The sequence below is a fragment of the Ascaphus truei genome, chromosome 15 (genome assembly GCF_040206685.1).
Source record: "Ascaphus truei isolate aAscTru1 chromosome 15, aAscTru1.hap1, whole genome shotgun sequence".
Classification (NCBI taxonomy): Eukaryota; Metazoa; Chordata; class Amphibia; order Anura; family Ascaphidae; genus Ascaphus; species Ascaphus truei.
The window spans coordinates 52,397,846-52,422,075 of record NC_134497.1 but is presented as its reverse complement, the minus strand read 5'-3'; the positions used below and the strand labels follow the sequence as shown (position 1 = coordinate 52,422,075).

At 42.8% G+C, this 24,230-nt stretch overlaps 1 protein-coding gene across 1 annotated transcript in view; it reads right to left on the bottom strand.

The window, feature by feature from the left end:
• The window catches only part of LOC142466386 (regulating synaptic membrane exocytosis protein 4-like), a 49,436-nt gene that overhangs the window by 23,521 nt on the left and 1,685 nt on the right, over positions 1-24,230 (bottom strand). Inside the window, exons 2-3 of the mRNA XM_075571244.1 lie at positions 22,559-22,705; positions 4,628-4,767 (exon numbers count right to left, since the gene is read on the bottom strand). Of these exons, the coding sequence (XP_075427359.1) occupies positions 4,628-4,767; positions 22,559-22,705 (287 nt within the window). The remainder of the gene's footprint in view (positions 1-4,627; positions 4,768-22,558; positions 22,706-24,230) is intronic.

The window sequence follows — 24,230 nt, the reverse complement described above, 5'->3', positions numbered from 1 at the left end:
AGAAATATATATACTGTGTTCAGGACCCTTTAGGATTCAACATAATCTCTCCAAGCCAGAACGAGAGGCCTTAGAAGCTCTCAAGAATAATGAGAGTATCATTATCAGACAGGCGGATAGGAGGGGGGGGGGGGCACTGTCGTCCAGGACAAAGACGCCTACCTACGTGAGATGCCAGACTCCTGGGGGACACTGCCTCCTACACCACCCTCTCTGTTGATCCCACTTCCAGATACCAGATTGAGCTTAAATATCTGTTAGACAGAGCCCATACAGATGGCATACTCACTAGATCAGAATATCGATTTTTGTTTAATGATCATCCGCGTATACCTGTGTTTTACCATCTGCCAAAACTTCACAAGACTCTAATCGATCCCCCCGGTAGGCCTATTGTCTCGGGGGTGGACTCAATGATGGCGAGCCTGCCCCAGTATGTTGATTATTATCTTCAACCTATTGTGACCACACTTAGGTCTCATATTAGGGACATGCTTCATGTCATTGACGCCATCTCCGGGATAAAATGGAAGCCCACCTTTTTGTTGGCTACATGTAACGTATCATCTTTATACACGTCCATAGTGCACTCCAGGGGGATCGATGCAGTGAGCTTTTGGCTGAATCAGGTTGCCACCATCCCTTCAAATCAAAAAACATTTTTATTGGAAAGTATTAATTTTATTTTAACACATAATTATTTTTTATTTGAAGACAATTATTATTTGCAGACCTGTGGAACGGCCATGGGTGCGAGATTCGCACCTAGTTATGCCAACCTGTACATGGGCTACTGGGAGGAGTTGGCCGTGTGGCAGAATGTGGCACTGGGGGCGGGTGTCGTATACTATGGCCGTTTCATAGATGACCTTATATTAATTTGGGATGGTGAAGAGGGTGATTTCAGAACTATCATAAGATCATTTTATGAAAATGATTTAGGGCTTAAGTTTACTTTTGATATTCATGCCAATTCTGTGGTATTTTTAGATCTGGAATTGGAGATGGATGAAGATGCTAATATACTAACTAAAACACACTGCAAGGCTGTAAGTGTTAATAACTACGTTCATGCAGAGAGCAACCATGCCTCACGTTGGCTAAATAACATCCCACTGGGCCAATTTCATCGAATGAAGAGAAATTGCACGAAGGACGGCGACTTTGTGACCCAATCACAGCTACTTGAGTTGAAATTCAGGGACAAGGGATTTGATACTCAACTCGTCAAACAATCTTTTGACAGAGTTGCTGCTCTAGACAGATCCTCTCTTCTGGAACAATCCAGAAATAAGAGGATAAATAATATGAAGCATTATAAAAGACATACCCCGGATACATCTATGTCCCTGAGATTTATAACAGGTTATAATCAATCCGCAAATACTATTGGCAGAATTTTAAATAAGCATTGGGATATCTTAAAATGTGACCCCCATTTGGGGCCACATCTACCCGATAAAGCGTCAATAGTGTTTAGGAAAGCCAGAAATATGAAAAATATTCTGGCACCTACTAAAATCAACAATAATCACCCGTCTGCTTTGTCTCACTTGAGGCCTGCTGGTAACCATAGGTGTGGCAGAACACGCTGCATCACCTGTAGTCATCTGTCAACATCTGATCAGTTTATCTCCTTTGTCAAGGGCAATACACATAGTGTTATAGGATACATTACTTGTATAAGCATGTACATTATATACATGCTGACGTGTGGTTGCGGCAAACAATATGTGGGCCGCACCACGCGTCCCTTGAGTGCTCGTTTTTTGGAGCATCGAAGAAGTATAGTTAACGGAGTTAGCAGCCATGGGATCTATAGACACTTTGAAATGGTTCACAATAAAGACCCAAAAACGTTAAAAATTATAGGATTGGAATATATATCTCCTCTTACTTTAGGGGGTGATCGTTTCAAAAAGTTGTGTAAACGTGAGACTTATTGGATCTACCAGCTCGCGACACTAGCGCCTGGTGGATTTAATGAGTCCATTGACACAAGCACTATTGTTTAATATTGGTTTCTTTCCAATCTGCTTATGGGTTAATATCTTTTTGTTTTTGGCTCTGTTGCTCCCTGGTGGAGCTTCTCTCCTCTTTTGCTATATTGATATTTTACAGTGACAATTAAGGCTGAGCTGGAGAAGTAGGCACGGATGTTATTGTCTGTGCAAGTATTAGAAATATACATTATTATTTTTGATGTGTTAGTATTGATACCTCTCCCTCTGGGGCTATTGCTTGGCCAAATTTTTCACTAATAATATGTACTAAACAATGTTGCATTTGTTTATACTATTCAGTTTGTAATTCCTGCATTTGTTATATTATTTTGTTACGGCTATTTAAACTGAAGGTAATATTCTTTCCCTTTAGTTTAATTATGTTGTAATACTAATATTTGTTTTCTTTTCTTGTAGCTCTAACAGCTGATATGTGTTTATTCAAGTTATTGCCCTTTTAGTTTCAATTGGGAGAGCTTTGTGATTGATTAATTGTTTTCCACCACCCACTTTTCTGGGTATATATATTTCTGTCTCTGTTGTTATTCCAACATCCTTTGAAAAAGTCAATGTGTCTGACGAAACGCGTTAGGAAGCAGCGCCAACACTACGTCATCAACAAGGGTCGGAAGTAGTGGCAAGCTTCCAGCCCTGCTGCACACAGCCCCAGAATTGGCGCGGTTGATAGCCAGTCTGGTGTAGAGAGACTGACAACTCAGGACTCCTAAGATTACAGGTTTCAACACCATCCATGAGGTCTGAGACCGTGGGACACGAGCGGGCGGCGTTTGCTATATTTGACGCTGCAGGAGATCTTGCCGTGCTGTTCCTGTGGTGGTGATATTATTATCATACATGCCTAATTACATGTTATGTTTGTGAGTAAGCTTGTTTCCCTCTCTATATATTTTTATTAAACTTTTTATACGTTTTTACGCTATGGGTTGTGCGCTTTCTCCTTCTGTCTAATAGATTTTTGTGGAACTGGTTCTTCTGCTGAACGCTGCCCCACACCCATTCAAGCGACAACTGACTGGACATTCTGATGAGTGGATTAGTATCATCTTTTTATTTTTTATGATTCACCCGTTTTATTTTTCATATAATTTGTTTTTATTTCAATGTTATCACTTGTCATTTTGGCGCTACTAATCCTTTGATTGATTGATATATATATATATATATATATATGTACAGTATATACACAGTGTTCAGAAAAAAGGGAGCCTTTTCATTTTATCATCATATTTTATATATTTCTCGCTCAATCCTCATGAAAATGCGCACAATTGTAGGTCTGTTATGTAGATTAACACTATATAAGAAGCACAATGTAGACAATCAACGGATGATAACTAAATTGACGTCACTGTATTATGTCAACAAGTACCAGATACGCTGCGGGAGGTTCATGTTAATTAAACGAGAAATAGGAAATTTTCCTTCGTAGCTCGTAAAAATGTTAAACAGTTATAATCTAATCTGAAACACAAAGATTACTATAAAGTTTGACTTGATAGTGTGGTTCAAAGTGTGTGTTCAAAATGTCCTCCTTCTGCTGAAAGGCGCCCGAAGACGGGAACGCCACCGTCTGATTGCATAATCGATAACGTGCACGTGATGAGGTCATCACGCCATCACCACCAATTCCAAAGAATATTTACTAGATTATGAAATCATTCTTAAGTGTAAAAATTTACTGTGACAGACGTATAATTGATCAATAAAAGGGGGCCCGTCTTTTCTGAACACAGTGTATGTATATAAATGGCTCTGGAGAAGAGGCACAAATCCAAAGCAAACTTAGAGTGGGCTAAAGGCAAAACAATTTATCAAATATCATACAAACAAGACAACTTAAAAAATGCTAAGTATAAAATAGAAATAAGGATTACAGTATCTGCTTAAAATGTCAGTCCTCAGCGGGCCCGGAGAGGATTGCGTGTCTCCTGGTGTGAGTGACTATGGATCCTCGCTCAAGACAAACTTTGATCCAACACGTTTCACAAATTGTGGTCACTATACGAGTGTGCGTGTGTGTGTGTGTGTATATATATATATATATATATATATATATATATATATATATATATATATCGTGCATATATATATGAGCTCATCATCTACTTCTTATCTATATACCTCTTGCTGGGTTGATTTGGTCGTAAAGTACCTAAGAAGCTAAAGCTTGGGTGAATGATTTCACAATGTCAATGCATTTAGGAACTGCATACAGTAGATTCCAATCAGTTAATTTTTTCCACCCCATGATCTGGTCATGAGTACAGTGAGGGTGTACAATAGCAATGAACATTCTTTCATGTTGCCGTTTGTAACTATGCCTTTGTGTGTTGGAGCCATAGGGGGTTATGCACAAAGCAGTGATAAGTGTTTTTAAGTGAGATACATGCCTTTATTTCTCAATATTGCGTGCAGCGCGATTCACAAAGCAATGATAACACTGCAGTATCGTGCTTAAAAGGCTTTTCATCATCAAAACACAGTCATTGCTAAAAAAAATTGCATCATAAATTGTGCCAAAAAGCATGTATCTCACTTAAAAACACTTATCACTGCTTTGTGCATAACCCCCATAATCTTTAAATGGCCACACATTTCCTTACCTGTAATACTTTTCCTTGCGACGTTTCAGTAAAGGGAATCACTTGATTGTATAATGGGTCTAACGATTTGCGTGCCACTTTCGTCTTCTTCTTTGCAATACACAATCCATTTTCTAACAGATAAACCTTTATATATGCAGCTGGAAAAGACAAGAGATACAATTGAAACAGCTTACAGCAGAGGTTGTGTACCCCAGTCCTCAAGATGCCCCCAAAAGGACAGATTTTAAGGATATCCCAGCTTCAGCACAGGTGGCTGAATCAGTGGCTCAGTCTCTGACTGAGCCACTGATTCAGCCACCTGTGCTGAAGCAGGGAGCAACTGATTCAGTCACCTGTGCTGAAGCAGAGATATCCTGAAAACCTGACCTGTTATGGGGGCTTGAGGACTGGAGTTGAGCATCCCTTGCTTACTGCATCATTCAATAAATAGATTGCAATGTAAGCAGCATACAGCATGTGCAGCGTTTGCTAGGATAGAAAATACAATTTAAGAATATTTCACTGCATTTAGAGAAATGCTCCTAGGAATGATGCAATATGCACAGTAATGCATCCTTTTATCCAGAAAAAATATGCAGATATACTGTAAGTAATAGAATAATGTAAACTTCTAACAGAACTAAAGTGTAACTAACAAAAAAAGGTACTGCCATTGCTTCTAAAGTACTATAATACAACTGGCAATGGAAACAGTCAGAAACAGTATATATTTAGTTTATATTTAGCCCCATTTGGATGATATTGCGGACAACTATATCCATTTGATGCCTATGAAGCCCCATCTTAAATCAACAGCATTTGGTACACAATTTTTCCGATGTCATTGGTTTCGTTAAGTCATTGTAAACATATTTTAAGTACAGATCGTGCTGCTTTGCTATCTTTGGAAGAACATTTTTTTTGCAGGTGGCAGAGGCAACACATTCTGGTGCCGCAGCTATGTAGGCGTTAACGGGTTATTGTGGTCCTAGGTGGGAGTTCACATTTAAGCTTTAAAGCTAAGCTAGACTCTTTCAAATGTAGCTTCTAAATGTTGATCCGTCATATGCAGTGATACAGTATTTGAGTTCTCCAGAGGTGTAACACTATGTAAAGCTTTCAAAGCCTCGCAGGTTTCTCCTTTAGGTGTATGGAAAGCTGACCTGTTGCTGGCCCTTGAGGACTGGAGTTGTCCACTCCTGGCCTATATATTTTCAATACTGTAAGTCAGGGCTCTTCATCTGGCGCCCAGGACGGGGCATTGATGTTGCACTTGAGGACTGGACTACACCCCTGTACTAGAGTATTAATGCTCTCAATACATTGTCACGCCTTTGTTTTGTTGGTCCATTAGAGCTGCAGTTCAGGCAATATCCTGCATGTGTGGGTTTTTTTTAATAAATCAGTTCTGTAGTAAGAAAAAATACTTTTAGCATTTTCTGTTTTAAAAAAAAAACTACTTTGAAAGACCAATTTTCTTGTATTCTATTTTAACAAGCATGATTGTTCCTATAGCAACGATTTACATTCCCCATATTTAAAGATGTCGCCAAACTTTGCCGATCAATAGACGGAGAACGAATTGACCGGCAGTTATGCAGTTCTTTAGGTAAGTAGAGATTGCCCAGATGAAACTATTGAAGTAAAAAAATAAATTAAAAAAAAAAAAAGACTGAACTGCAGCTTTAAATCCCATTCTGTGATTAATCTACACTTACACGGGGCCAATACACAGCTTTCAATATGTTACAACGTGCACAAGCAGACTACAGGATATAAAATGAAGTTGAAAATAGTAGATCATTTGTTTTTCTCAGGAGTTAGGAAGTAGTCCTGTTAGATTTGTGATGCAACTGACACAAAGTATCAGAACGACTGAAGTGCATAGAGATACATTATTAATAGATATGGTTTGGAGAGATTTGTATCTTCTTTTCTAACCTGAGATTTTTATCTCTTCCAATAGGCTTAAAGCACCAAGACATCTGCTGTTTTTTTAAACAAATCATTTGTGTAGTATTAGATATTACAGCATTATAAAAATATTTTTTTCCAACTCTTAATAATTTTTTTTAATGAATTTTAAACATTTCACTGCTGTTTTAAAGATGCTCTGGACCTGTCTGTACACATACATGGGTAACAATTATACAATATATGCAGTATTTGAATGATGAGAAGAGGCCCAGTGCAAGGGCATTAGCAATTGCTAAGATCCCCAATCAACGTAATGCTGAAGTCAGATTGAATCCATTAATATTGAAGGGCAAGGATACCTTATTCTACATCTACCAGTGTACACCGCAATGCATTGTGGGTCTTTCTGGGAGCAAAGACGTTAGTGGATGTTTGGCAAGAACCCTCAAACCTCACTTTTTAAGTCCATGGACCAATACAGTTATAATGTATAATGAGTATATATAATAACAGCACTAAACAAGATAAGAGCTTAGAAATACCCAGTTCTATAGTAGAATTCAGTGGAGATGTCCAAAATAACAGAAATGGTGTAAACAAAGGTCAAGAGTAATTATCCTAATTGGTATCTCCAATAAGCTAGAACTGTCACTGTGGGGAGATTTCCTTCTAAGGCCAGTTGAACCCAGGGAATACGTAATGTTTCCTTCTTCTGAAAAAGATGTGATTGGGTCAATAAGAGCCAATCTGGAAGAATGGACAGATGTTCTTTTGCCCATAACTAAAAGTGGGTCTGCCCTTTCCAACAATGACACCACCTGAGAACTAATTAGGCAGGGATGGAAACACTGACATAGTTTCAGTAAGTGCCTGCTTTATCTATAACACAAACTGGCCCTGAGATTAAAACCACCTTTCCCTACACCAACAGTGCCATTGTCACAGGGCTACTACTTCTGCTAGCAATGTGTCCTACAAGAAGCGAAAACTTCCAAACAGGCAAACACTCTTTCAATTGAAATTGGCAGTCACTCCAAGTGTTAAGTCTGGTGATGCCTATTCCACCAAAAGTGTGTGTTGAGAGTGGGGTGCAGGTGTGAGAGAGAGGGGGAGAGGTGTAATGACTCTTAAGGCTGTCGATGGGGGGGAACGTACACCTTCCACTCCCCCCCCACCCCCCATAATAGCCCAGGCAGACTAGTCGTGTCCCTGTTCTTCAGTAAAACTACAGGACTATACTGTGGGCTGTTTTTTATTATTCCGTTATTTGAAAGAACACGGACTGGGCAACAGCTGGAACTTTAGTCCAATTTCCAATAATAACATGAAACAGCAAGCTCAATAATCTCTAGTGCACCACTTATTGGCACACAACTTCTGGTTAATGAATAATGTATTTTTCCATTTAACTTTCTGCTTCAGAGACATTCAAAGCCGTAATATAAAAAAATGCAGAATATGAACTTTTCAGAATATTCAATATCAGTATTTTGCACTGGTTGTAGCATTTACATCCAAATGCTTTTATATGTGTTAATTGAAGGGATACAATTAGTTTGGACACCTGAAATTTTATTCAGTGTGTGACAAATAAGTAGGTTAAATGTCACGCTGAGAATAAACAATACAGCTCTACTGCTGTTAAAAGAACATTTGCTCCTACACACATTGTAGAAAATAGTTTTCTACATCATATATAAAATTATATAAGTGTAACATCTTAGGTCTTTCTCTTTTTCTCCACTCCAATGCATCTAGACGTAACATTTTTATGTAGGTGACATCTAATATTAAAAAAAGTGTCCCGAAGCATCTTTATTGGTTATGTCAGATTCCCACCTTACCTTTGTCCCATAGAAAATGTATACTATGTGCCGGGCCGCCAACAGACATCTTGGGGCCAAGGTGCCAGGACAAATGAAAGGAGCAGACGGGGGAGAAGGTATGGACCTTGAGTGGGGGGGTGGAGGGGAAGGGAAGGAGATATGGGTCTGGATATGGGAGGGGGGGGGAAGTGGTATGGGTTTGGATATGGGGAGGGGGAGGAGGTATATGGGGTGGAGGGGGGTGGAGGTTTGGGCCTGGGTGGGGAGGAAAGAAAGAGGTATGGTCCTGGATGGGGGGTGGGGACGATAGATATAGATAGGTTTGGGCCTGGATGTGGAGAAGGAGGTATTAACCTGGGGGGAGAAGAACAAAGTATTGGGGGTTGGGGAGAGAGAAGGGGGAGGGAGGAGGAAGGCGGTATGGGGAGGGGGAGGGCAACTGGCATGCTTGTCCTCATGACGTACACTGTATGTCCAAAGGGTACTAACTGGGTTCATAATATAATAAACTAGGGTGCCATACGTCCATATTTTTCCGAACATGTTCGGCTTTTTAATATAAAGTCGCCGTTTGGGAGGAATATTTAAATATACTAAAACCGTCTGGAATTTCTGGCCATGCATGTGCGAGCGCGACCGCGCATGCACAGTTGGTGCTCATTCCTCGCGCATGTGCAGTGACCGCTCATCGCTCGCCAATGCGCATTTAGATTTTGCTCGCTCATGCGCAGGCGGCTTTTGTTCATGCATGCACGGGCGGCAAACGCCGACTGCGCATGCGCGAATAAAAGGCAACCGCGCATGCGCCAGCGATGAGCACCGACTGCGCATGCGTGATGAGTGTGCTAGCTTGGTGTCCTCTTTTTTGAGTGAGGAATTATGGAAACACTAAAACACACCGTTTTTACTATTACATGAAAACAATTAGATTACAGTTCTTATTAATTGAGGGCAGCCTGTCGATAACTCTGTGGTATCTAAGAAATGTATTTGTCATTCACAAAAGACCCTGGCAGATTTTTGGATGCTAACAGAAGAAGACAGAAGATGTCCCAGAACACTTTCAATGGACCATTATAATACTGTATGTGCTTCCTATAACTCCCCGTATTTCCACTTCCAGAATGACTCCATATGTGCAAGACCTCAGTAAGAGGTGGTGACAAAAGAAAGGTGAATAGTGTTTAACCATTGTACTGAGGTACATTTTTATGTATGTAAATCCTAAGGGAATGTAGATTGCATTTCATTTTGAAAATCAAATATAGGGCAATTTTTTTATTAATATAAACACAGAGTACTGATTGAGCAAATATTTGCAAAACGGCATTCTTCCCAGTAGAACAGGCCATGTTTACTCTGCTAGAAAGGATAATGCTAAAAGCATTGATCTGAATCTGATCTGAATAGACTTGTCTGATCATAGAATAGTGACCTAGTTATGAAACAGCCTTTGAACTGGCAGAACAAGGGGAGATACAGTTTCTGCCCCTTTGACCTCCAGAAATATACCTCATCTACCTGTGCCTCAGGCACCAAAAATCAGACTGTGGGCATTCTTTGTATTGTAACATCTGTGTATTGTGCCGCGTACACGGCTAGAGCTTTATAAAACATAATTTTTACAATTTAATATAGTGTTCATAATGTACATGTTTGTGCAGGGACTGATCCCTTAAACATGTCACTGCCATTAGTACACTTTGACTGACCATTTAGCCACTTTGTAACTTACAAATGACAAAATGTAAATTTGAAGAAGCAATGATTAATTGGATTATCCATGCATGCATTGTTCAACCAGATAAACTAAAATGAAAAATGTGTTCATTAATCAATGGAAATAGAACATTATCAGAGTCTATTGTGTGAATACTGCAAGCCACAGCTGCATCATTAATATCTGACCTGTTGAAACTTACAAGCATTCTGACTTTTGGTTATAAAGGACATTTTCTTCCTTATAGTAACATACAATTTACACAGCTGCCAATGGACCAAATTAAACAATATTCAGGGGATAAGGTCCAAAATTACATTTTAATACAATTCTGATTTTAACACAGAATTCAATACTCCTTTCTATGAGGCAGTTAAAGTTAAAATGGTTTTTTTTTCTTCTATGTTTGACACTTTTGGGGCTACAGTATGTACGATGTACAGTAGGAGTGGATCAGTGAGTAAAGACACTGACATTGAGAACAATCAACACTGACCTTGGACAAATCCCTTTATCTCCCTGTGCCTCAGGCACAAAAAACACAGAGTGTAAACTTATCTGGGTGGAGATTTAAAAATCCCATGTACTTCGTACCGCGCGCTATACTGTAATTGGGAAGCGACTTGAGTCCCATTGGGAGAAAAGTGCCATGTGAAATAAAGTTATTATTAATACTGTATATTACTAAGCATCGAAACAGCTACTTTGGTGAAAATTGGCGCTGGGGAAATTGTAAGGTGCGCTTGTGTGGGCAAGTAGCATCAAACATGTCCCTTTCCTGTTTGCGCAGAAATTGACTGTGCCAGGCGTACAGATGTTGCAGGCATACAGATGTTGTGCCAGGTGTACAGATGTTGTGTCAGGCGTACAGATGTTGTGTTAGGCGTACAGATGTTGTGTTAGGCGTACGGATGTTGTGTTAGGCGTACAGATGTTATGTTAGGCGTACAGATGTTGTACTAGGCGTACAGATGTTGTACTAGGCGTACAGATGTTGTGCCAGGCGTAAAGATGTTGTGCCAGGCGTAAAGATGTTGTGCCAGGCGTAAAGATGTTGTGCCAGGCGTAAAGATGTTGTGCCAGGCGTAAAGATGTTGTGCCAGGCGTACAAATGTTAATGGCGTGTATTAAAAAGATTGATTTCTGTGCGCGCCCCAAAAATGGGATCAAAGTTGTACACGACTTTCATCTCGCCGTAAACCGGAAAACGTAATTTAAAAATGTGAGCATCAAACATCTTCAGAAACACAGAAGTATGTGCAAGGGCAGTTAAAATATGAAATTCATTACCCATGGAGACTGTGATGGCAGATACAATAGATTTGTTCAAAAAAAGGTTGGACATCTTTTTAGATAGGAAAGGTATACAGGGATATACCAAATAAATATACATGGGAAGGATGTTGATCCAGGGATTAATCCGATTGCCAATTCTTGGAGTCAGGAAGGAATTTATTTTTCCCCTTATGAGATATCATTGGATATGACTCTGGGGTTTTTGTTTGCCTTCCTCTGGATCAATAAGTATAGATATAGGAAAAAGTATCTGTTGTCTAAATTTAGCATAGGTTGAACTTGATGGACGTACGTCTTTTTTCAACCTCATCTACTATGTAACTATGTAACTATGTAACTATATATGTATCAAGTGACGAATAAAAAAATCTCTTTAAAGTAAACAAATATTGTTTCAAATAAATAGTGTTAGGGCCTGTGTGTTATTTTTTGTAATAAAATGTTTAACTGGACACAAATGTGAAAAAATATGTTAGCGTATACTAATGCATGTACTGTAGTAAGACTTAGGGCCGATATATCAAACTAAGTTAAAGGTTAGTTTATATCGCACCACTTGGTATACATCAAAATTGCAGTAATAACTTAATAGGTTCGATATTCGGACAAAATCACGATACAATTTCTATCATCAGTTTCTGTAATAACTAGTATTACAGAAGTCTATGATAGAAATAACATTAATACGTTTGATGCCTGTGGTTACCGAGGTATTCCACATGCACCGAAGGGGTTAATATAGTACATTAAAAAAAATGAACTGCATACTCCTGTTTCCCACCTTAGTGGTTACTAACTGCTAAGGTAACCAAGGGGTTAACATACCCCACAACACACACACACACACACACACACACACACACACACACACACACACACACACACACACACACACACACACACACACACACACACACTAAGGTAATGAAGGGGGTTTATTAATGCTTTTTTTTAAATATTGTTAAGGTTGTTAATGTTTTTTTTTTTATTACAGGCTACCATTTATTGCCAATGTGAATATCTGGGCCCGCAATTGGTGTGGCCTCGTTATCCACAGTGACAATCAATGGTTTTATGTGTAAAATGTTATTAATGTGTAAACTGTTACTTTTTTTAAACATGTATATTTTTGGGGGATAATGACCCAAACCACTATTAACCGCATTTGGCTAATAGGGATCTTGGGCATTAGTCTACAGGGTGGGGGGGGGGGGGGGTGGTAGCGGTGGGGGGGGGTGAATGTTTGTTGTGGGGGGAAGGGGGTAGTTGCCCAGGGGAGGGGGTTAACCCTTTGGGAAAGTAGTTCACTTTTTTATGTATGTATTAACCCTTTGGTGCATGTGGTATACCTTGCTAACCACCGGCATCAAACAAGTTCATGATATTTCTAACAAAGGCTTCTGTAATAATGGTTATCACAGAAGCCGACAGAAATATTATCACAATGCAGGGTTATAAACGCATATAATGGCCGTGTTAATTCCCGATTTTTCCCAAATATCGCACCCGGTAAATTATTACTGCAATTTGAATACCAACTTACAATCACAGTAATAACTCTCGTAATAATTTTTTTTTGCGAGTACGATATTAACTCTTTAATGTATCCGGCCGTTCGTCTTGATTAATCTGTAGGGTCCAATGTCCAAAAGAGTGGGAATTGCTTATCTACTGTATGTCTTAAAGATTTAAAGCAGAAATCAATGATGTGTTATTACCCTACACATCTTATTTGAAACTGCTGACCACTTTCCCCTAAGCGCTGTCGTTACTGTATCTTCATGTTATTTTCCACCCCTGAGAGAACACTGTGCAATATTTAGTACGTTTACATCAATATACATTTGAGTAGAACAGTTAGTGCGTGTAGTACTACGGACCATATTAACTAAGCAGCGTTTTGCAATAAGACGCTTTGGGGCACCCGAAAGACACATTAAGGCCCATTCACTTGATTGGGCTGTAAAGTGACTTCTGGGACCAGAAAGGCATCTTATGGCATTTAGTAAATATGGGCCTATATCTTTTATTAAAGATAAAGACCTCCTGTGCTGCCCCCTCTCCATGCAATTCCCTGCCAGGCATCATCAGACTCTCCCCCGGCTTTCAGACATTCAAAATCTCCCTGAAATCTCACCTTTTCGAGGAAGCCTATCTGGGATACCTCTAACATCCAACTCCCCTCCAGCTAGGGTGACCATAAATTTCCCGGGACTCATTTTGCGAATGCTCGGCCGGCAAGCGATAAAAACCGGGACATTTCATTTTTTTTTAAAGTCGGGAACCGGGACAAACACCAAAAAAAACCAGGACTGTCCTGGCTAGACTGAGACGTCTGGTCACCCTACCTCCAGCCCCATTGGGACCAGTTGTGCGGCTGGACCAATATCCACCCTATGTAACACCCCCTAACATCCCCACCCTCAAACCTTAATGGGATCAGCTGTGCGGCTGGACCATCCTCCATCCTGAGCCACACTCCATCCCACAATGAGCAGCCACGTTACCTTCTTTTTTCAGCATTCCCTCTAGATTGTGAGCTCTCAGGAGCAGGAACCTCATTACCTCATTGTATCTGGGCATGTTTGTCCGTATTCGTGTGTAATTCTGTTTATGTAATGATATAATCTCTGTACCCCTATTGTACCGCACTGCGGAATATGTTGGCGGTTTACAAATAAATGATAATAATAATAATATTAAAAGGGACAATGGACAATAGACATAAAGAATAGGGGCTGCTCGTGCTTTGGGTGAACTGAAATATACAGCCTTTGTACACTCAGTAGCGCTGTTTGTTTACAGCAATTATGCTTTGTGTCCAAAGCTTTTACTGGAGACAGTAAAAAATGTTTAGAAAACCTGACCTTTGAGTCTGTTCTGAAGTGACTTCTCTCTGAAGTGTTTTGTAACGATTTAAAAAAAAAAGAAAGAAAAAAAGAAGAAGCGAGTTGACAGCTTGATTTCAGTTCTGTATTCATGTTTTCAAAGGTAGAAGGGGGTAAGATGGTCCGTGGTTCACAGCAACTTCAGCAGCCAACGCATGGATGTCTAAAAAAACTTTATTGATCGCTAGCAGCAAACATCAGGCAACCACTCTAACATGTTTCGTCCAGGCTATGGACTTTTTCAAAGAGTGCTGATAGTCCATAGCCTGGACGAAACATGTTAGAGTGGTTGCCTGATGTTTGCTGCTAGCGATCAATAAAGTTTTTTTAGACATCCATGCGTTGGCTGCTGAAGTTGCTGTGAACCACGGACCATCTTACCCCCTTCTTCCTGTGTCATCATTTCCGGCGGAGCACGCTGACGCCAGCTACACCAGAGGAGGAAGCCGCTGCAGAATTCCCTGCACCAACAGGGACGGCTTTTTCGTGAGTACTCCTAACCTCCACGCGGTATTTCAGGGAGATTATTGAGGCGGTTAGTGCCGGGCTGTGATTTACTTGGGGGCGCCCCTTAGGGAGGTGTCCCCCTGTACCTCTATCCGGCTTACTATTACCCAACTCCCTGTTTTCAATACCGGAGGCTTATTGTTTCATTAATCATTGCTGGGTCTCTCTTCAATCAAGTTGCCATAAAGTGTGTGCACTACCTGTTAGCAGCCTCGGTATACTGGGTAATTCCATATTCTCATGTTTTCAAAGGTGTCCCTAGATTTCCAAGTGAAGTTTTCAATCTGAGGACTACAGATTCAAAAATGAATGCTGTTATCAGCATGGGGCAGAAGTACAGGACAATGAGCCCCCGTGCAAGTTTAAAAAAAAAAAAGGTCCCGCTCTCTCTCCTCCTACCCCCAGGGCCCTACCTGTGGAGCGGTGCGTGCACGGCCCAGCAGTGGAGGGAGGACACTCAGGCGGCGATTGCATAATTTGGGCTCCCTCTGGCAGGGCACCGACAGAGAAATGGTAGAGCTTAGGGGGGAGGAGAGGTACAGTAGGGGCAGGAAAGAGAGGGAGGCCTGAAGAACTGCCAGAACACTGGTCTGGCAGCTGTAATACAGTAAGTGACAGAACACTGGTCTGGCAGCTGTAATACAGTAAGTGACAGAACACTGGTCTGGCAGCTGTAATACAGTAAGTGACAGAACACTGGTCTGGCAGATGTAATACAGTAAGTGACAGAACACTGGTCTGGCAGCTGTAATACAGTAAGTGACAGAACACTGGTCTGGCAGCTGTAATACAGTAAGTGACAGAACACTGGTCTGGCAGCTGTAATACAGTAAGTGACAGAACACTGGTCTGGCAGCTGTAATACAGTAAGTGACAGAACACTGGTCTGGCAGCTGTAATACAGTAAGTGACAGAACACTGGTCTGGCAGCTGTAATACAGTAAGTGACAGAACACTGGTCTGGCAGCTGTAATACAGTAAGTGACAGAACACTGGTCTGGCAGCTGTAATACAGTAAGTGACAGAACACTGGTCTGGCAGCTGTAATACAGTAAGTGACAGAACACTGGTCTGGCAGCTGTAATACAGTAAGTGACAGAACACTGGTCTGGCAGCTGTAATACAGTAAGTGACCGAACACTGGTCTGGCAGTTGTAATACAGTATGTGACAGAACACTGGTCTGGCTGCTATAATAAGTGACAGAACAGTGTTCTGGCTGTGGGAGGATGGGCCCTGGGATAGTTGAACCATCTGCTCCTGTGGTAGCTATGGGATTTCCAAGGTCTAGCCCAGTGTTTCTCAACAGGTGCTGTGGTACCCGGGTGTGCAGTAACCCTCTGCCAAGTGTCTTGGCCCCCCGGAAGCTCTGCCGGCTGCTATGTGGGCCATCCCTTACTGTCTGGAGACATAGAAACTGCAATCCATCTCTACTATCTCTCCCCTCTCAGCCTGGCAAAGAGGAAATAAAGGAAAGGTGTATTGCAGCCTCCCTGGCTTTAGACAAGGTAGGATACACCCAACTAATTGTGGCTGCTGCCATGTTTTAGGTGTATGGAAAATGGGAGGGAAGGGGGGAGTGTGCAAGGTTTGTGCATGTCAGAAGGACGGTGAGTGTGGTGTGTGTGAGAGAGAAGCGGGGAGTGTGGAAGGTTTGTGCGTGTCAGAAGAATGGTGAGTGTGGTGTGTATGAGAGAGAAGCGGAGAGTGTGGAAGGTTTGTGCGTGTCAGAAGGATGGTGAGTGTGGTGTGTTTGAGAGAGAAGAAGGGAGTGTGAAATGTTTGTGTGTGTCAGAAGGACGGTGAGTGTGGTGTGTGAGAGAGAAGCGGGGAGTGTGGATGGTTTGTGCGTGTCAGAAGGAAAGTGTGTGTGGTGTGTGAGAGAGAAGCGGGGAGTGTGGAAGGTTTGTGCATGTCAGAAGGACGGTGAGTGTGGTGTTTGAGAGAAGCGGGGAGTGTGGAAGGTTTGTGCGTGTCAGAAGGACGGTGGGTATGGTGTGTGTAAGGTTTGTGCATATCAGCAAAATGGTGAGTGTGTGTGAGGGAGAAGCGGGGAGTGTGGAAGGTTTGTGTGTGTCAGAAGGACGGTGAGTGTGGTGTGTGTGAGAGAGAAGCAGGGAGTGTGGAAGGTTTGTGCATGTCAGAAGGACGGGGAGTGTGGTGTGTGAGAGAGAAGTGGGGAGTGTGGAAGGTTTGTGCGTGTCAGAAGGACGGTGAGTGTGGTGTGCGTGAGAGAGATGCGGGGAGTGTGGAAGGTTTGTGCGTGTCAGAAGGACGGTGACTGTGGTGTGTGAGAGAGAGAAGCAGGAAGTGTGGAAGGTTTGTGCGTGTCAGAAGGACGGGGAGTGTGGTGTGTGTGAGAGAGAAGCGGGGAGTGTGGAAGGTTTGTGCGTGTCAGAAGGACGGTGACTGTGGTGTGTGAGAGAGAAGCGGGGAGTAAGATCCGATGAGCAGGGAAGACCCTAGACTTAAAAAATCCTCCAAGGGTGCCCATGCTAAAAAAAAGACTGAGAACTACTGGTCTAGTCACTTTCATTAATCATGCTTCTTATATTTGATGCATATTTCTAAGGAGCAGCCATTAAAGCTGCCGACCAAGCAATATCCTACATGTGTTTTTTTTAAATAAATCAGTTCTGTACTATGAGAAAATACTTGTAGCATTAAAAAAAAAAAAACTCTGAATTACAGTTTTAATGTATTATAATGTAACAAACATTTTTGTTTCTATAGTAACCATTTACAAAGTCACAACCTCTTCCTCTCCTGAAACAGGCTCTGGTACACTGCTTTTTGAGCCCTGCCCTCTCTCTAGCAGTGCAACAATTGTATCTAGTGACTGCCTGGTCACATGATCATCCCCATAGAACTTTGCATCTTTGGTCCTCTTCTACAGCACTGACAGCCATTTAGTGAACCCCGAGCCGAATCTTCATCAATCGATCACAGGGAACGAATCGATCGGCAATTTAGCTCATTACTTATCATTGTGTAGATTGTATTGATGCACATATTAAAGGGGGGATTTTTTTTTAAACGGCGGCTTAGACTGCTGCTTTAACACCACCTAAAACTAGTGGATTTATTAGTCTAGGGTTTTATCAACCGGGGTTCCACGGTTTCCTCATGAGCTGCAGTATTTCCCCCATCTCCCAGAGTAGGGCAGTTACTCGAGGGCTAGAGAATTTCACCCATCCTGAGTGGATGCATAACCCAGCAGCAGCCAATCAGGAGGTGTCAGGAGCCTGGGGGCGGGACTAAACAGAAGAGGAGCAGCATTGGAAAGAGGTAGCTGTGAGCCGAGATAGGTGAGGATTGGTGTCTGCATGGTTTTGCCGTAACTGCCTGTCATATTTCTATGTGTGTAGCAGTCTTTCCTGTGTGTGTGTGCCAGTCTTTTTTGTGTGTGTGAGTATAGCTGTCTAACGTGTGTGTATGCAGCAATCTGTCCCGTGTGTGTGCAGTGGTCTGTCCTGTGTGTGTGTGTGTAGCGGTCTGTCCTGTGTGTGTGTGTGTGTGTGTGTGTGGCTTCCTGTTCTGTGTGTGTGTAGCGGTCTGTGCTGTGTGTGTGCAGCTGTCTGCTCCCTGTGTGTGTCTGTTCCCCTTGACAAAGCGCCTATGCGAAACGGCCATCGGGGCTGCTGTTATTATCCCATGGGCACCTATGTGTAATTATATACACGCTTTCCAGGACAGACTGAGCCTTTCCTATTTTCACTTATGGGCACTACATAGGGAGCATGTGTAGGAGCTTCTTTGAGAGATCACCATAACCGCAAGTATTGTACATTGTTAATGCCTATATATGGATCTCTCTTTTCCAGGGATATCACACTAGCATTATCAGTGTTTGTGTGTGCTTAGAGTTCACTACATCTTCGCCACTATTTGCCCTATAAGTATACAGATTTTGTCATTACTGATTACAACTATCAGTCCCCACCTATACATATGTCAAGTATCTGCTGGGTTGGTCTGTATATGTACAGCATGTGCTGTGCACTCGTTTGCAGTGACCCATAGTTACTATGTACTGATCTACTGTATACACACTGTTTATGTTCCTGTTTACAATTTAATATAGTTTCCAATTGTAGAGTGGTCGTGGGAGGGGGGAGTTTGCTTAGGAACTTTCTTCCTCCTAGTAGGCTCAAGTTCTATTTTTGATAGGCTTACCTGCCTCAGTCATCACCCTACCTTTTTAGGTTGATCACTTTAATCTTCAATTAGTTGTAGCTTAATTGCCTGTTTAAGTATTTTTAACACCCTGTGTTTTATTTTTTGTACTATTAAAAGTGTTTTTAGTATTATCATCATATCACATTATGGACATCTTAGCTATAACCTTACAATATACTTTTACACTTACATTATGTGATTGAGTGCTGTTAAATAGGGTTTTTTTCACTGATCCAATCGCCCCATCTGGGACGTTTGTTCTATCAGTTCTTAATGTAATATTTCTATGTGTGTAGCAGTCTTTCCTGTGTGTGGCAGTCTTTTTTGTGCGTGTGTGAGTATAGCCGTCTAACGTGTGTGTATGTAGCAGTCTGTCCCGTGTGTTTGTAGCAGTCTGTCCTGTGTGTGTGTATGTGTGTGTGTGTGTGTGTAGCTTCCTGTTCTGTGTGTGTAGCGGTCTGTGCTGTGTATGTGTGCAGCTGTCTGTTCCCTGTGTGTGTCTGTGTGTAGCTGTCTGTTGTGTGTGTGTGTGTGTGTGTGTGTGTGTGTGTGTGTGTGTGTGTGTAGCGGTCTGTGCTGTGTGCATGTGTGTTTGTGTGTAGCGGTCTGTGCTGTGTTCGTGTGTGTTTGTGTGCAGCTGTCTGTTCCCTGTGTGTATCTGTGTGTAGCTGTCTGTTCTGCTCTGTGTGTGTGTATGTGTGTCTGTGTCTTTGTGTGTGTGTGTGTGTGTGTGTGTGCATGTGTGCGTGTGTGTAGCTGTTTGCAGTATTGCAAGGGTGCCTGGTAACTAAGCATTATGAATAGGGGGGCTGACACAGAAAAAAGGCTGAGAACCCTTGCATTAGACACAAAGGCCAGGAGAGTCATCAAAGCGCAATTCACGGTCTGACAATGACAGACATCACCGAATCTAACAAGTCTCTCACTGGCGTAAGTGCAGCAAGGTCGGAGCAAAGCACCTTCATACATTGAAGCAACGTGAAACAGCGTCAAAATGATGCACTTTGCAGTTTGTGACTTGATACATATCCTTCACTAAGCAGCGGAAAACAAAGCCCCATGGGTGGATTACAATGTCTAGGACATTTGGTCGCAGCCATTTTGCCGCAAAGTCGCCAGCATTTAGCCATCACTCAACTCTCCGCAGTGACATCTTGACCCGGCCATTTCGCCGCCAAGGTAAACCCATAACTTTGCCCTAAAACCTCTTAATCTTAACGCCTAATACTAACGCGACCCTCTACCCTAAAAACCTTACACCCTCACCCTAAAACCCTTTACTCTAAGCCCTTACCCTTATTCCTTACCCATAAAACCTAACCCCTTGCCCTAAAACCCGTATCCTTATCCCCCTACCTAACCACTCAACCGCCTTAAATAAATTATCTAATTGGCGAAATGGCCGGCGGCCGAGCGTCCAGCGGCGGAGCAGCTGCGGCGAAAGGTCCCTCGGTGGCCAAATGTCGGTGGCAATTTGGCCGCGACCAAATGCCCAATCCATGGATTACAATGACCTTCAGGGATAACCTCTAAGGCCGCGCTTATAGTGCTGGCGACGGCGATGCGACCGATAACGTCACCCGTCGTCACTGGCGAAAGTTGCAATTTGATTTTTAGCGACGTCGCTGGCAACAAGGCCAGTGACGTCACTAAAAGGGGCTGGCCGCGCTCTCTGATTGGTTTCGAGACAGACACATGTGGCGACTGTCTCTAAAAAATCAAATTTACCCGGCTTCAAAATTTTTGGCCGCTCAGTCGCTGTCGCGCTTACTATAAGCACTTGCGACGGAGTCAATGTATTTGTTTTGGAGCAACGTCGCCGTCGCAAGGCACTATAAGTGCAGCCTTAGAGTTGCTCGAAAAACCACAGGATCCAAAGATAGGGGCACTATTCTGTGAGCTGCTTCCCAAGGCTGGGGAAGAGTTCACCTCTATTCCGATGAATGTGACTACAATCTTCTCCAGCACTGGGACAGTGGCTTCCCGGCCTTTTGAAAACCGCGAGAAACATAAGATTGATTCAATCTTTACGAATTTCTGGGGGGGGGGGGAGGGAGGGAAAGGCAACTGATCATGTGGATTTTGAAAGTGTTGGGAAGCTTCTTCCCACGCTGGAGATTTTAATCCAATTCATTTTAATAGATCTGCTATTTTAAATGGCAGGTCTTGGCGTGCACATGTGAATAACCAGTCTATTAAGTCAGTTCTCCCTCTATTAGTGAGGTTAGGAGAGCGTATGCTGGTAGTGTTAGGACTTGCAAAAGAGATGATGCATTGGAGTGGTTTGCAAGATTAAAATGCTTTGGCCAAAGACTTTAACTAAATGACCATTATAAGTAAAGGTATAGACTGGGTCCCCCTGGTCCCCTGTTTATTCCCTTACCTTTCCTTAGGAGTATAGCACAGCAGGGGAACTACAAGTTTCAGCAGCCTCAAGGGCTGCAGGACGTATTGCCAGGCAACCAATAGGGCTGAGAGATGTATGGCAGTTAGAATTCTGACAGTTGGGATTCTGACAGTTAAGAGGACAGTTAGTTGCAAGCAGGATAGCAAGGGGATAGGTAATGTCCAGGGAGACGTGCTCCACTGGACTAGGTCAGAACATCCCCATAGGTCCCAGCTAGACCCCATCACTAATAGCTTGTGTGCTGTAGGGGTGGCCCTTAGATAGGGACGCTTCCCTTAGCAATATAGTGTCAGTCAGCATACTGTATGTGCTACAGATGCATGCAGTGTGCGGTGCCTGTGTCTGTGTCCAGACCAGGCCATCAAACCAGAGACTATCCTAAGGTGGGACCCTCCAACCCACGCGGAGGCGGATATTCGGTGGACAGACTGATCGGTTGTTTGTTAGTAACCCAATGGCACCCGGGGGCTGGAGCGCCCGGGCAGGTATATCTACAAGTGCACCAACAATACACAAGGCCAGCGCTGTCACACACTTTGGGTGGGATTGGCTATTGTGGCCTAGATACTGGGACACTGGTGCTCCTGCACCCAATTACTGTGGGGGATTTTCCACGGGTCGCTATATCTATACAGTATATATATATATATATATATATATATATATATATATATATATATATATATATATATACAGTATCTATCTATTTATACAGTATATATATATATTATGTTGTATTGTTCCTGTTATAAATTACTGTCCAGTAGATACTGTTACATATACCCTTGTGTGCAAATACTGATTGCATTGTCTTGGGAGGGGCTATCCTACTGTGTGAGGATCCTTCCCAGGTGGAGGCGCTGTTAGTATATTCATTACACACACCAGGCTCCAAGTGGCGGAGGATCAGGCCTCCTTTTTGACACTCAGGTAATAGCAGCACACGTGGTCACCCTAGACACGGGGGGGGGAGGGGGCTACACTTATGAAAAGAAAACAGATAAGTATTTAACTCTAAAATGTGTCATATTGGATGTAGAACTGGGGTTTTCTGTCTTTAGTTATACACATGATGTCACACTCCCAGCAGCAATCCTTTTAACACAAATATATATGGTCTTGTGGGTTTCAGTTCTGAGCTTGCAGAGGTTGTGTGTCTATTCCACTGTTGGTTGCACCATGAAGCCTATTTTTCATAGTATTACTGTACCTGGTGGCGTTTTGGAGCCGGCCTTTGCTGTTAAACCACGCGCCTGGATAATCTCCACTTCAAGTTGTCCATTTCTTTCCAATAGACCAACTTCCACGTCCCCTGCAAAAAGAACACAAAAATTACAGTTTGTGAAAATAACATTACCTTACCATAGGTGTGTCAATCCTGCAGAACAGGACAATACTAAAAACCCCAACATATATACAGGCATAATATATATATATTTATATATATAAAGATCAGAAGAGTTTAGTTGTAAATCACACTTCGAAGTACGAGTAGGGCCCTATTTATCCAAGTTTACTGGCTGCAAACCTAAGGTACATGTCACAGGTGGTTTTCCTTGGTTTCCATAGAGTTTATTTTATCTTGACCATGCTCAAACTTAGGGAAAATATGTGAGATGTAGGCGGTAGGACTGTAATGTTACAACCTTTTAAAGTGGCTAAACCCATTTCTAATACCAGTATCAGCTGTACTTGTGACCTTGAGTCTGTTGGTGGCCCTTGAGGACTGGAGTTGGCTAGTCCTGGTATTTTATGTTTTATTCTTCATGCTGGAAAATGGTAATTAAATCTGCTGGCAGATTGTTCACTATTTACTGACTGAGTTTCTCATCAACTGGAATATTGTTGTTTAAGTGGGTTGCCCCGGCATAGGGATGCAGGTGCCCCTTTCTTTAGCTGACCATTATTAGCGGTGTTGTAGGTAACTATGGCCGAGAACTACTAAAGGGTGCCAAGTTTGAGCATGTCTTTACTTCCAAATGAATGAGAGTGAAGACGTGCCATAGCTGAGCAGAATTTAGTGAACCTCGGCCTATGAGATTAATGTTATCACAGAATGCCCGTGTGAATTACAAAGGAATGTTAGGCAGAATGCAGTTTCCTTCTCCTGTGAAGATGTGTACAACATTAGTGCCTTGACATTTTTGGACCTCATACATGGTACAAATTCTGCAAAAATAAAAGCGGTCTGTGAGTAGTAGGGTGACCAGACGTCCCCTTTTTGCTGGGGACAGTCCCGGTTTTTCGGTTGCTGTCCCGGTTTCCTGTGTGTTCCGGAAATGTCCCATTTTTTCCCCTGCGTTCCCGTTTTTTTTAATGTCTGCGGCGGTGCGCGAGTAATTAGCTGCGGTGCGCGAGTGAGAGTGAGGGAGGAGACTGCAGCAGCCCGGCTGGTGAGTATTTTTTATTAATGCCAGGGGCTGGGCTTCTGTAGAAACATGCTGGGCCTTGCTGATTGGAGGATTCGGCCCGGCATTGTACAAAATCCCGCCCCCCGGTATTTGCTACCTTGGCCAATCCCCTGCGTCCTGGCATTAAGCCCCACCCACGGCATCATCGTTCACCAAGGCCCGGCACGTGGGAATGGAAAGGAAGGGTGCCTGGGGGGGCAGGGCCTGGGTGCCTGGGTGGGGCGGCAGGGCCTGGGGTGGGGGGCAGGGCCTGGGGTTGGGCAGGGCCTGTGTGTCTGGGGGTGGGCAGGGCCAGGGTGCCTTGGGGCGGGGGGCAGGGCCAGGGTGCCTGGGGGTGTTGCTTCTGCTTCCTGCTGCAGAGCACACGTGGTGTGTGTGTCTCTGCTCGCTCCTGGCTCCACTGCGCGTTGTCTCCCCCCTCTGCCCGCCCAGGGTGATAGGTGGTGGGTTTTTGATCCTTTGCCTCCATCA